Here is a 15,083-nt window from a genome sequence, read left to right as displayed (position 1 = left end):
AAAGGCAGTGTGAACCATCAGAGCCATAAAAAGAGTTCAACTTTCACAGTGTAAAGTGGCAGTGCATTCTGTTCTTAGCATAAAATAGCAAGTCATAGGGAAGCTGTTAATATTGGCTAGCAGAATAAAACTGCCAAAAGAACAGCCAGTTCTAATTTTCTGCAGAACAACTTTGCACCAATCTGATCCTAAAATCGGTGCTGTGGCTATCTGCTAGAACTATCAGTCAATCAGTATGTGAACCAACTATCAATTAACCACAGTCTCTGTAACATATGTAGAGACACAACCAGTGTTAAGCATTTTTACGGGGCTTTTCTATTTTATTCCTCCCAACAACCCTATAATAATAATAATAATAATAATAATAATAATAATAATAATAATAATAATAGTACAGTAAGACTATTCTAAAAAATACTAGCAGATATTGATTAACTAATAGGGATAAGCAATAATAGCAATGGCATTACGTTTGTGTTTTGCCAAGAGGAACCGAGTTTCAGAAAGTCAAGTGACTTGCCTAAGTTCATATCTGCTGATAGTGGCAGAGCTACATAGACCAGAATTTTTCCAGTAAATGAATTCAAGACCCCCATTTTTTTCTAAACCATATACCACCTCTGTTGTCCCATACAGTAAGGTCATAGGAAATACATGCTGCACTGCACTAAATATCTAGAGATGACCACATACTTTACCTTAACTTATTGGATACATGAATCTCTGTTGAACTGATGTGACTGATTCAGCATTATTTCATTATTAAGATATAATTTCATTTGTGGATAGATGAATAGTAGATAGTCAATGGATTGCCTCCATAAACATGGTAGACTATCAGAATCATGATGCCAAGTATAATATCTTTGTCTGATGTGTCAAAATAAGATCAAGCTAATTGTTTGCTAGAGTTGACCAGCATCTTTCTAAATCATTGTTCTGTTCTCCAGAAACTTGTCTACAAATCAAATACTGTTACTAGTATTGACCCTGATTCTCAAAGTTTCAACCGAGACATTCTTGGAGCCATTCTGTCCTCATTCTGTTCCCAAGATCACAGCCTTTTACACGTTTTGTTCAGCAAAGAACGATCACAATCACATCGAAAAAAGACCATTCTACCTGGTGGATCTCTCTCTGCTGCAATTAACCTTTGAGATCCTGGGATACTTCAGGGATAGCATATTCCCAGGGACACCTCTGAAATTTCCACATTGTGGCAGCAATGTGGTAAAGAGAAAGGGAACTTAATTTTGTGCTTCCACAGCACTTGAAAAAACAGAGAGAAAAACTCGTCATCCATGCTCAAGAGCTGGGAGGGCTGCTGGAGCTTCAGCCTGCCCCTGCCACCACCTAAACCTTGCTGCCCCCATGTGAAAGACCACTCAGACCTCACCTTCCTCATCCTCCTACTTAAATGATCATAATGCCAAATGAGCCAGTCATCTTAAAGAACCTGTGCACAGTTCCCTTTGATTTACCTTTTTCATGACTGATTTATCCCTCAAGAGAAGTGTATGCCCTGGACAAATTTCAGAATCACTATGCTTTAATCCTTCTCTTTCATAATTACTGAGAACTGAACCTGGTAATGATGCTTATGTTGTCATTTACTTTGAGTATGCTCCTATGAACAAGGCTTTCCAGACCAGAAAATTTAAATATGGTGATTTATCATCTTTTCCCCATTAAAAGAATTCTTTCCAGTAAGCTTTAAAAAATGGAGATTAGAGCAAGACAACAAAATTTACAACACAACATGAATGAAAATAGAATTCTGCTAACAAAGTCTTCATATTTCTTTTGTTGTTGTTGAGCGTACAGATTTTATTTATGCAAAATCTTTACATTTCCTGTGTGTTTGCTTTCCAAAGAATCCCTCTCATTCCTCGAATATCCATTTCCCCGGAAACGGTTGTGCCCAAACCAAAAATAAAAGCAATACTGAAGGAGCAGATGGATGACTCACTCGAAAATGTGGAGTCAAACTTGGAGACGGATGAGAAATTGGTGATGGACACCTGGCAGCAGGCTTCTGTAGCAATATCTCACATGGTAAGCAGTGCACACTAGAACATTTCCTTCCAGAAATATCCATTCACTACAAGCCACAATTGGGAATGTGCTACAAGTCGAAGGATGTTACATGATGTTCTCAAGCATCATATAAATTTATGCCTTGCAGGAGTTTTGTTTCTTTGATTTTCTGAAAGAAATAGGAAGTGAAACAAGTCGGTCAATAGATATTTGAGACCATGAAAGAAGCGAAAAATGTGAGATTATTTTCTGTGGTGGGCCGAGGTTCCAAGTTCAGGGGCCTGAAAGGCTAGTCAGAGAATGTTAATGAGGCCAGCCTGTCAAGTATAAGATAATGGACTGGGGCCACTAGGAATCACACCCTTGTCTACAGGGCCATGTGCTACCCTGCTCTGACCCATTTTGCCATTTAAGAATGAGACCTCAGCATGGCCAGATTTTCCATTTTTCCAAGAAAAGCCAGAAAGTCTGATTTTTATGTGAAACTGATTTTAGCAGTAAGAAATGAGATCAAATTCTCAAAAATACTTGATGGAACCAAGTAAAACACACAGCCATCCCATAGGCTTCCAGTATTCAATCTCTCTGCAAGGCACTTGTCCTAAGCCACCTGGGGTAAGTATTATTGTCCTATTTACAGTGGAGGGCTAAGGTTCAGAAAGGTTGAGAAACCTGCCCAAGATCTCCCAGCAGGTAAGTATCAAAATGAAATTTGAACCTAAATCTATATGACATCAAGGTTCATATCCTTCCAACCCAAAGCAGAAGGGAAAGAAAAAGCGGAGATAAGTTTACCCCAAGCAGAGGCATCCCACCATGAAGAAGGCACACACAGGGTTCAACTCTGAGGACTCCTGTTCCCTAATCTGCCCAGTCCTGAGTCCACCCGCATGACATCTATTTTCCTTCTGTGTCAAGCCTTCCTAAACTTTCCCTGAAATGCCTCATTCAAACAGAAAACAGTGTCAGCTTTCCCAAATGTTTTGTGAAAGATGTGGAAGGGGAGCGTGCATCATCAATCTCACAGCGAACAATTTAAATGTCTGATTGCATGTGTCCTGAGGTCCTCCTTGTCCCCTGCCCTCAGGCTTCTTCTGACCTTCTCACACAGCAGCCTCGGGGTCTTTCTTTCTGCTTTTCTTTCTCCTCTTCTCTTCACTCCTTTATCTCTCTCTCAAAACTGGTTGCCAACTCCTTTCATTGGCTTGCTTCTTTATAAAAACTTTTCAGTGTGAACTCTGACACACAGGGACATGCATGGAGTATAGTAGCTAGCCTCAGGGACTTACCTGGAGTAAAGAGACACGGAACCAATACACAGGGGGAGACGGAACAAGATCTGTACCTGCCAGGTGATTTACAAGCTGCTTCCTGACCCTTACCCCCCCTCTATCTCCACCAACAGGAGCCACCATCTTGCCTTTTTAGACATCATTTCCTTGATTTAATTAAGAGTTTTATTACCTAAGTCTATATCTCTAAACAACTTAGTATATCTTAGCCTACCTTGAGTTTTAAATAAATGGATTCATATCTTTTGTCTTTTCTTTTGTGAAACATTATTGGTGAGATTTATCCCATGTTTGTTCAGTATAGCTATAATTGTTCATTTTGTTGCTGCATAGTATTCCATTCTATTAATACATCACTGTTTATTTAACCAGGATGCATTTGATACATTTTGAATTTCCAATTTGATGCCATTATGGGCATGGCTTTTGTATATATTATATGGTATCTATGTGCAATCATAACTGTTCCGTATACATCTAATAATAGTATGTGTCATCTTTTACATCAGCGGGCATAGCACTTCAGCTTTCAAAGGAAGATACATAGATATATGTTTACACACACTATCATTTAATACACCTGTATATTTCCTTGCTAATATGTAAAATTTTTATAAGTGATATTACTTACAATTTATTATATATTTTTACTTCAAAATGTATATACATATTAAATAGTATATATATTATTTAAAACTTCTTTATCCTCATAAAATTTGTTTTCTCCTTTGAATTATGCAGAGAGTTATGATAAAGACACTCATTATGAGAGTGAACTTAATCTTTTCTATCTGTAGTTTTGTCAATTTTTGACTTATATATATATTTGAAATGATGAAACCAGATATATACAAATTTTAAATTGCCGAATCTTTCTGGTAGATTGTGTTTTCTTACTACAACATCATCTTTACCTGTAATACATTTTGTAAATTGCAATTTGAGATGTTGTTTGCATATCTGATCCTTTCCTATGCTTTTGTTTTTAACCTTTCCATGTCTTCTTGCTTGCTTTTCTCCCTTCTACAGGTTTGAAAGCAATACACTCTATTACTACCCTCTTGGTGGTTTCACTAGGGCATAGCAATATGGTAGATTTATATCCCAAATATATCTACAAAACAGAGAAAATAATGGGTTTTTTTTCTTTTTATTGGTTCTTTTAGTTATATATAACATTAGGATTCATTTTGACACAATTGTAAAAGCATGTAATATTATTTGTTCTAATTCAGTCCCCAGTACTTCCCCCTTTTCCTCCCCTCCTCCCTCCCCTTGCTCCCTTCTTTCTATTCTACTGATGTTTTCTGCTATTTGCTTATAGTTTTTTTAGTTAGTGTCTTGTGAACATACATGATGGTGAGATTCACTGAGAAATAGACTTTTTTATAATAATAAAAGCATATGATGCTTATAAGGTTATATTGACCCAAAAGGAGAGAAAGACATGGTGTGATTTTTTCCAGGAGGCACCATAGAACCCCAAACCCTTGCCCTAGGGACCCAGACTCAGCCCTCCTTATCCTGGTAATTACCAACCCATTTGCCCTCCCACAAGCTGACTGGATGGTGCTTGCTATATTTCAACACCATGGCTAATGCCATTTTTCCTTCCTAAAATAGGCCCCTCCTCCTTCTATTTGCTTAACTCTTGTATTTCTTTTCAATCATCAGTATGACTTTCTACCTTGATTTCTGTCCACTTTGTTGCCTATCTCCTGAAGCCACAGTCTCGTATGATCTTAAGCTCTTCCTATCCTTGAACAGTTATTGTCTTTGCTACTCATTTGGCTCCAAGTAGCCAGGCTATTGTTTGTGATTTTTATGAGTTGTTTTCCTGAATGCTTAACTAAATTCTAAAACCATGCCATAACCTAGAATAATGCCCACATCTAACCTTATACTGGACCCTCCATACTGACTTGAGATGCTGTGGCTGCTGTATTCACAGAGTAATGTAAATACTAATGATGGTGAGATGACAATGTTCACCACAAAGACCCCATAAGCAACAAGCTCCAGAGTGGAAAACCAGATATGGGAACTCTAGAAAACAATGTGAATTACTCTTATTGTTAATTGAGCTCATGAACATAATCTAAAAGTCTTGTGGATCCCATTAAAATTACTGAATAAATGATATTTTAAAATATATATTTTGATAAAGAAAGGATCATATAGCAGCAAGAGCGCTGGCTACTATCCCTTGAATAGCCTGCATGATTTTAGGAAAGTCTCTGAACTTCTCTAAGTCTTCAATTCCTTTGAAATATAAAATATATTCTCAACTGGTTGAAAAGATCCAGTGAAATAATGTACATAAATATGTTTTAAAATTTATAAATATAATTTCTTATTGTATTAGAAATGTTATTTAAAATTGTTCCATTTTTCTTTTGAACCTTTCAACACCTCATAGGAAGCATAAGATAAAAAGAACCATTTAGCAGTTAATAATACTAATGATTATATATGGATCCAGTTTTTACATGTTTCAATAGACTTTATGACTTTGATGTCACATGGTCGAAGACAGACAAAAAACAAAAGGAGTTCATGGTTTTAGCAAGCACCCAGAACACTGGATGCTTAAACTTCTCCTTGGTTGAAAACAACTTTTCAACTCTGAGTTCCAAATAAGACAGGTATGATTCAGCAAATTGATTCAAGGAAAACAGCACCAGCTGAGATTAGTGCAATTGAAATGAGAGCACCTCAATGCAGGTTTTTCCACCCAATAGTTTTACCCAGAGCTATCCATTTAGTATGCAATGTTAATTTTTGGCAAAACTTTTTTCTAATTAGTAGGTATGCAATGATTTCAAAGAAGTCATATTTAACACCCACAATGTCAAGGCATTATGTTTCAAGTTCTCTCCAGCCTTACAAGTTAGATTGCTGCTGAGAATATTGTAAATTATGTTAATTTTTGAAAGAGACCTAGAGGTCTTTGAGGAAAGTGGACCAGAAAAATGCACATTATGGTAATCATCATCATCTTCATCATCCTCATCATCATCTCCAGGTTGTTTACCAAGGAGATAAATCCAATTTTAAAGAAAATTGCTAACTTACTGTGCTTTGCAAGAACAGACTCAAAATTGAATTGCTTGCAATTTAGTGGGGAATGTTAACAAGCCTTTTTTCAGCTTTACCAAGAACTTCAAAGTATGGTATATAACATGAAATCCATTTTTATCAAAAGGGCAATTGTGGGAAATAAAACCTAAAAACAAAAACTGGCTTGTTCTCTGAAACCTTTTTGGATCCCTCCAAGGTGCTATTGACATTGAAGAAGCTCTGGGTTCATTCTGTGCACTATGATTATTTTAAAAGTCAAGCTATCATTCATAAACACTTACTGGGCATGCCCTGTGAACATAACACAGGTGTCCAAAGCTGTGGGGACATGAAAAGGACTGGGGCTTAGCTCTGGGGAGCTTGCAAACCCATTTGGACGGTGGGGTGAAACTTAACACTCATGGGACAATTGGGGACAGTCACATACTAAGTCATGGGGTATGAAGTGGCCAAAATTGGAAGAGGCAGTAACTGACTGTGTGTCTCACCCACAAGACTGCAAGGGCCTTTGTGGTAGACAGTGCCTTATTCGCCTTCTGTTATCTCCATCCATGTTCCTCTCTCCCTCATTTCCCTCCCCCATTCTCTTCAGAAGTAATATCAGGCTTGGACACAGCAAGTGCTCAAATCAATAAACAAACCCTCATTGACCCCCAGTTCCTCACCAGTTCTTTTATTGAAATTTTAAAGTTTTAAACTGTGTGTTGCTACTGCCTCCAAAGTTCATGTGTATTTTCTTTCTTCTTTGGGATTCTTTTCTCAGCTCTCATAAATATCCTTTACTTCACTAGAAGCAGCTGGACTTAGTTCAAAAGGTTCAGTATTTCTAACTGCTGGAATGACCCTGGTGACACAAGTTGTGAGATAAGGGTTTTACACACATACACACACACACACACACGCACGCACGCACACACATACAATGTGTTTATGTGCATATGTTTTTGAATGTTCATTTACGAATTGTAATTGTATATATTCATGGCATACACTGAAATGTTTTGATATTTGCATATGTTCTGGAACAATTAAATCATGCTAGTGACAGATCCATCACCTCACTTGTCATTTTTTGATGAGAACACTTAAAAAATCTACTCTTCTGTCAATTTTGAAAGATACAATATATCATTAACTGTTGTCACCAAGCCATGCAGTAGATTTCCAGAACATACTCCTTCCATTTAATTGAAGCTTTTCACCCTTTGACCAACATCTCTCCTCTCCCTATTCTATCCATCCACCCAGCTCTGCCCCTGAAAACCCCCATTCTACTCTCCATTTCTGTGAGTTCAACTTTCTAAGATCATACATAGATGCGAGTTCATACAGTATTTGTTTTTCTGTGCCTGGATTTTTGCATTTAGCAAAATGTCCTTTAAGTTCATCCATGCAATCCTGAGACAAGGTTTCCTGTAGCTCAGCCCCGGAAGAGAAGTGGAGGGATCCCTGCAGGGTCTGATCCTCCTGAATGGGGAAGGGAAGATATGACACACAACCCTTCTCTCTAATCAGGACACTTGTAAGAGTGAAAAGAGAGGTGTGCTGCAATGGAGAGGAGCTGAGTCAGTTAAGTACAAGAAGCTAGGAATTGTGAGGTTAGCCTGTGAGAGGGGTCATCCTCGTTAGCACTGATTCTTCCAGGATGGTGTTAGAGTGGAAGGCCAAGATTCAAGTATCCACAAGCCAATTTGTGTAGGGCATGCATTCTCCAACAATACTTGGAGGGCATGAAAAAAGATGCATTTTATATGTATGGTTCAGACATACACACATTACATAAACAAATAAACTTTGGCAATATTAAAATTTCTCAGAAGAGAATTAAATTAAAAGAAAACATCAGCCAATCTCCATAGGATCTAATTGTGAAAAAATAGATAAGAAACACAGAAAAAGTGAAATGCCTTCATTGGAGGCCAAGAGAATAACAGGAACTTGGAGGAATAGCAGGGGTTAAAGTTTTAGAATATGGGATTTTTTTTAAATGAATTTTTGCATAATATAGAATTGTCCCAGTCTGGAGGTGGCAATGGGGACACATAGGGATGCTCTGTAGACAGGGTTGAGAAATCAAGAGGCTACTTTCAGATGGCTGAAGTGGAACAGTATCTTGGGACAGGGCCAGAAAATCCTGGAAGTGTGTGTTTTGTAAAGATTGATTACACGGTGACAGTGGATTGAGGCTTCAAAGAAATCTAGATGACTAAATCCAAATGGTTTTCATGTTCCCATTAATGTTGCACTAACAGAAGTGTTGCTCTTACACAACTAGGTGGCGGCTGACATTCATCAGCAGCTCATGGAAGAAGAAAAAGAAAACCAGCCAGCAGATGCAAAAGAAAAGTCTCCTCCAATGGGTACAAATAAAAAAGCCAAAAAGGAAAAGGAGCCACCCAAGAAAAAAAAGGCAGAGAAAAAAGCAAAAGGTACTCATGGTTTTAGCACCTAGAACCCTGCATCCTTCTACCTCTCCTTGACATTTAAGGGTTTCCCACTTAACTTATTGGTCCAAATAGCTGGATGAATCCAGGGTGAAATAAATCTCACAGGCAATTGTAAATGTATCAAAAGAACTTCCAAGATGGTACCACATCATCTGGGAAATGCTTGCAAAAAGATTGTTTGCTCCAGCAACACCAGAAGTTTAAAAGCTCTGTGTCTGTAAGTTTCAGGGACATTTGAATTTAAGTGAGTCCTTTTTCTCCTGGAGCCCTCTTGTCTAAATTTTTGCTTCAGAGACATGAAGGGAACATAAGAGAACTCAGGCTGGGAGAGACCTTCACTTAACCCTAGCTCGGGATATCTCTAGCACAAACCTTTCCCTCCCCCTCTGGATATTTCTACTTGCACACTTTTAGATTTATTTAGTAATAGTGGCATTCATTTTCACATAAATAGACATACATGAAATATAATTTGCTCCACTTCAGTCCCTAGTGCTTCCTCTTTCCTTCCCCTGCTACTCCCCCTGGTCCTTTCCTCTATTTTACAGGTCTTGTTTCTATTTATTTATTATTTTTTTTTTAGTCAGCGCTTTATAGATAGACACAAAGGTGGAATTCACTGTGGCATATTCATATTCACCTTCCTCAGTTCCTTCCTTTTCCCATCCCTCCTCACACCCCCTAAGTCCCCTTCCTGTACTGTGCCATCTCCTCTCTTATACATTTTTGAGGTAACTTGAAGCAAGAAAAGGAAAGTGGGAAGCTCATAAGGAAAGTCACTCCACTCATCCTTACCATGATATTTTTATTAGGCACCTGCTGTGTAAAACACTCTATTATGGGTGCCAAGGACACAGTAGTGAATTAAAAATCAAGAACCATTAAAGCCATAGTCTCTATCCTGAAAGAACTGTGGTCTAACAGCAGGGACAGATGTTTGGCCAGTTGTTGCTTTTTGATAGGGGAGATGGAGGTACCTTGAGGACAAGGCCAACCCATTGCGTTGGAGTGGACGGGGGAACACTTCCCAGGTGGAGTACATTTAAGTTAAGCACTGAGGATGGAGGAGGGGGTGGTTAGTGGCACTTGAAGCAAAGAGAAGAATGGCATCTTAAAGAAGAAGTCACCACTTTAGTTCATCCTCAAATGGGTTAAAAAAATGATGCACCATTCAAAGGAGGAAATGCTTCTGTTTCCTTTAATGGAACTAGTGGTTGAGTCCAATTCCTTCATTAAATGTTTATGTAATAAATGACATTTATGGTGGGGCGCCATGGTGTATGCCTATAAACCCAGCTGCTCAGGAGGCTGAGGCAGAAGATCATGATTTCAAAGTCCACCTCAGCAACTTAGTGAGGCCCTCAGCAACTTCGTGAGATTCTGCTTCAAAATAAACCAAAAAAGGCTAGAGATGTGGCTCAGTGGTTAAGGACCCTTGGGCTCAAGCGTTTGTGCCAATAAATAAGGCATGTGAGCCTTCTCTAGAGTCCAACCCTTTCACCAGACCCTCGAAAGGTTTGCTGAACTGAGTAGAATGGCATAAACTGGGTCTGCAATGGAACTGCACTGTCCTCTCCCATGGCAAATGCTGGAAAATTCTATTTTCCAGTTCTTCTATGAAATCATCAAAGTACTTGTAGTTAAGTGCTAATTAAAAGATAATTAATTAGGTTCCAGATTTTTGACAGTCATCTGCATTTTAGCCACATCTTCTTGAGGTTATTTGTTGGTCTTTTCTTGCAAATACTATGCTAGTATAGGCAAACCCTTGTGGAATGGAATTTCTCCAGGTGACTAATGTCATCTGTTGTAATATTGTTGGGTTTTGATCTTTTCTGTCCCCAAATTCTGAATTCCACCATCTTTGGATTCTTTAATCATCTCTACACTTGCTGCACATCTTGATTTTTATGATGCTCCACAAATGGGTGTTTTTTTGAGTCCAGCCAAGAAACCACATGAAGAATTTTCAAGGAAGGACTATCAGTATTTCATCTTTCACAATGGGAAGACCAAAGTTCTCTGTCTCTTAATCACTAGAGGTTTGTAACTGCACAGATTTTGCTTTGGACTCATTTTGCCCAGGTACCCTGTGCATGCACTCATACGTTGGTAGTTTACTCAGCATGTTTCATCACCCCTTCAGGTAAATCACCACCTGTATCTGAACCACCTCCTGTAATTATGACAGCAGAGGAAATTGCTGAAATGGAAAAGAAGAATGAACTAAAGTTCAAAATAAAGGAAGAATATCTTGCTGCTCTACAATTCGAAGGTAGAGATGGGAAACAGCTAAGATAATGCTTTTCAGTAGAAAGTAGATTAGTGACCAATAGCCCCCAGCCAGCTCATCAAAAGGACAGTGTTCCCTTGGTTGTTTTCATTTGATCACAGAGGACCAGATTTGACTGTTGTGTGAGTCTAGGGTTTGGGCCCTCACCTAATCAGTCCTAATTGTCTGCAAGATGTAGAAAGGAGACAAAAAGAATCCTGAAAGGGGTTAGAAGAGCAAGGCAGCCATTTAAAAAAGAATAGAAAGAAACAAACAAATGGAAAAGAAAACCTGTGACAGTTGTTGGTATGATTTCACTGGATTAGGTGGGAGCTAACCAGAGTAAGTGGGTTTTACATTATAATAATTTAGTAAGTACTGACCAAAGGATAATAGGCCTTAAAAGGGAGTTTCTGGAAGCAAAGACCATAGAAGGGCCTGTCATGCATCTCCAATGTTCCAGGGCCTTCTGCCCTGAAGAGGTATTAGGAGAGTCAGCACCCGCACATCTCCCCCATGGTCTGTCTCCACACCTGAGTCCCCTGTTTTCCAGTGTGTTTCAATCTTCAGTTCCTTCAATGCATGACCCTCATTGTGACAAAATTCATTAATTCACATAGTAAAAGCTTACTGAATTCTCACCATATGCCAAGCCCTTGCTGAAGATACATACATATATGTACAAGCAGAAAACAAACAAAAAAATAAAGCTCATCTAGGAAAAAAGGATCATTAACAGCATGTTGTAATATTGGAGATACAGAATAACAGGGCTAATGTGTGAGCTGAACTGCAGTTATATGGAGAAGCTTGCCCAGGGGACAAATTAGGGTGGGAATGAAGAGAAAAGTACACCAAGGCCGAGAAAGGATAGGGAGCCTAGTTAGTGACCTATGGTATATAGGGGCATATTCTGGGAAGGAATGACTTGGAAAATGGGAGACCAGACCACAGAGGGTCAAATAGGCCCTGCCAAAAAAAGTCAGATTTTCCCTACAACAACTCAGAATTAATGAAAAGTTACAGGCAGAAAAGTGAAGATGATCACATCTTTTGACAAAACGCATGACTCAGAGGACTCTGGATGGTCTGGAGATGGACTTGGAGTTGAGGTAGGGAAAAGAAGTTAGAAAAAGCAAAGTCGTCGCTATTATAAGAGTTTAAATGAGAGATAATAAGCACGCAGGCTAGGCCAGAGACAATGGAAAACTAAAAAAGAAAGACTAAAAAGATAATTTAAAGGTAAAATCCTCAGATTTTATAATGTACCAAAAAAGCAATAAGCCCATAATTTTTTCCTGGTTTTAGCAATGATGAGAAATATAATGACCTTACCACCCCAAGCTTCCAAACTAGGGAGAGAATAAGCAAAAGACTTTGAAATTCAGAAATTGTCTGTGTGTTTCTTCCCATTCCACTTATCAAAGAGTGTATTGCCATCAAGTGCAATAAGTATATAGCTCAGGTAGAGTTTTGGTTTACATAATTTCTCTAATGACTTTGCCACAGGTTACACTTTGCTTCTTAATGAGATGAGACATTACCTTATCTACATTGGTACATTAAAAGTACACCAACGGCTTCACAAACTGAAGCATGACTGGCTTAAAAGTGAATTGGGTTCATCACAAAGTTCAGGTACATATAATACATGAAAAAACAATCTTGATTTCTCTTTTTAAATAGAGACAGCTACACAGTTTCGACTTGAACTGATCAAGACAAAAGCACTGACTGTCCTTGAAGATTTAGTAACAAAGGCAGTCAATGTCTATAAACTCATGGAAAAATGGCTTGGTGAGAAGTATTTGAATGAAATGGCCAGGTAAAGTACTGCATGACTTTTAAAAAATACATTTCATTAATTCCTGTGCACCAAAATTGACAAGGATTTTTAAGGTGTTTACAAATTTAAATAGTTTACAAATTAAAATGGTCATTTTAGCCATTAGGACATCAAGTGTATAAACAAGTGAGCTTTACTTCGTGTTTGTATTGCTCCTTTCCCAACAGTAAATCATGTTTCGAAAGGTTTCATTGCAGTATCCAGTTTTGCATGTTATTTATGAATTCAGTTTTCTCACTGTTCTGTGGGAACATTAGTTTACAAAGTGACATATCTTTGCAAAGTGAGATAAGGCTTCACATCTTCTTTCTAGGACCATTTTTACCATCAGTGAGAGTCAAATAGTGAAAAATTAAGAAGTCATTCACTGGAATGTTTTACTTAGTCTGATTCCCTGGTATGGGTAATACTTAAAGATGATCTTCCATTGAGTTCCAAGGGCTTCCCAAATACTCCCTGCTAGTAAGAATCAGTGAGTCTCATCCTCTTACCTCTCCCCTAGAGGTATAAAGAGGCAGCTCAGCAGAGTGAAAACACCCTTATCTGAGGGCCAGGAGGCTCCCTCCTCCAAAACCAGGAGTCCCACATTATCCAAAATTAATAGCATGCCTGATTTAGGCCTCAACAGCTTTATCTATGAAAGGAAACACTCCAACCAGGCCATTTCAGAGCTTTCTATTTGATCTAGATTCCGTAATGCATTACAGTTTCCAATCAACATTTACTGAAAATTTAGAGGCTACCACCTAAATAGCGTTCCTTTGGCAAGTATTCTGAGAAGCAGAAATTACCCTCTAAAACAGCAGTTTTTAGGGTTTGTTTTCTCAGTCCTTTTCTCATAATGAAATTCTACTGTAAAATTTTCAGCCTAGTTTTTAGAACTGTTGCACCAAAGTAAAATAAATATGCTTTTGAAAAGTGGCTCACAAACTCAGTCTGGTAACTCACTGCAGTAATGCTTAACATAGTCTCACAGCAGACAGCCAAGCCAGTTCCTGTGAACCTCACAGAGCAGGAGCCCTTATCTCTGCTCTCTGCCTTCCATTTGCAAATGAAAACACATCTTCTTCATTTTTAGGATTCCTGGTTCCCGTCCACGTTGCCATCCAGTGAATGGATATTATCCAGTGTACTCAAAGTTCTCAGATTTACATTGTATATACCTGCCCTCTGAATCTATAGATGCTATTATGTATTGTGACCACATATGGAAACTAAAAACCTAGGAATGCGATGAGAGAGAGAGAGAGAGAGGAGAGAGAGAGAGAGAGAGAGAGAGAGAGAGAGAGAGAGAGAGAGATCAAATCCCTTTGAACTTCAAATCCTGTTTCTTATTTTCCTGGTATCTGTTCTCTTCCATTCTTGAGGTTACGCTTGGTGACCCCCAGTTTCCACTAGGTGGCGCACACCTGTTTGATTTCCTGGTTCTGTTTGGGTCTCAATCTACATTCCCAGGCTCTTCACTTATGTAAATAGCTACCAGTTTCCTTCTCTGTCCCCCAGCACAGAAACACCACAAAGCATAAAGTAATTAGCTAACACATGCTACGTGAACACTCAAAAAGTCAGCATTCTGTAGTTGAGTTCAAGGGCATTTTTTTATTGAGAATTTCATTTTTATTGGTTTAAAATGTTATTCATAACTCTTCTATTAGTGTTTTCCCTAAATAACTTAATATTCTTGTTTAACTTAGAAAAGCCTACTTTACATCTCTATTTAATTCATAACATCTGTATGTTTTAAACAGATTTAATTTGCTTTCTAATAAAGTATACAGCATTAGATACACATTTATGTTGAAGGAATTCCTACAAATTTTCATTCTTCTGAAAATTGTATCTTTTGTTTTTGAAGTATAGTTTTAATGAACAATAATTTCTTACCAGAAGTTTGACAATATTAAATTATTTTTTCTTATCCAAGCCACTGTTTAGAACCCAAGTGCTCAATTACAATCTGTCTTTATTTGCATTTTCTGACATTGCATTTAGTTATTTCCTTCATGAACAGCCTCAAAGTTAGGAGTGAAATAATATCCAAATAAGCATCCAATAAGTAGCATAATGAAGAAAACATAATGTGAACTCAAAGTATGAGTTGGGAA

General features: G+C 38.1%; 1 protein-coding gene across 1 annotated transcript in view; it reads left to right on the top strand.

The window, feature by feature from the left end:
• Positions 1–15,083, top strand: part of Spef2 (sperm flagellar 2) — a 165,666-nt gene that overhangs the window by 117,443 nt on the left and 33,140 nt on the right. Inside the window, 4 exon segments of the mRNA XM_048802898.1 lie at positions 1,878–2,058; positions 8,689–8,842; positions 11,007–11,135; positions 12,819–12,957. Of these exon segments, the coding sequence (XP_048658855.1) occupies positions 1,878–2,058; positions 8,689–8,842; positions 11,007–11,135; positions 12,819–12,957 (603 nt within the window).

The sequence above is a fragment of the Marmota marmota genome, unplaced genomic scaffold, assembly GCF_001458135.2.
Source record: "Marmota marmota marmota unplaced genomic scaffold, marMar, whole genome shotgun sequence".
Taxonomy (NCBI): domain Eukaryota; kingdom Metazoa; phylum Chordata; class Mammalia; order Rodentia; family Sciuridae; genus Marmota; species Marmota marmota.
The sequence above is the reverse complement of the archived record's forward strand: the minus strand, read 5'-3'. Positions and strand labels throughout refer to the sequence as shown.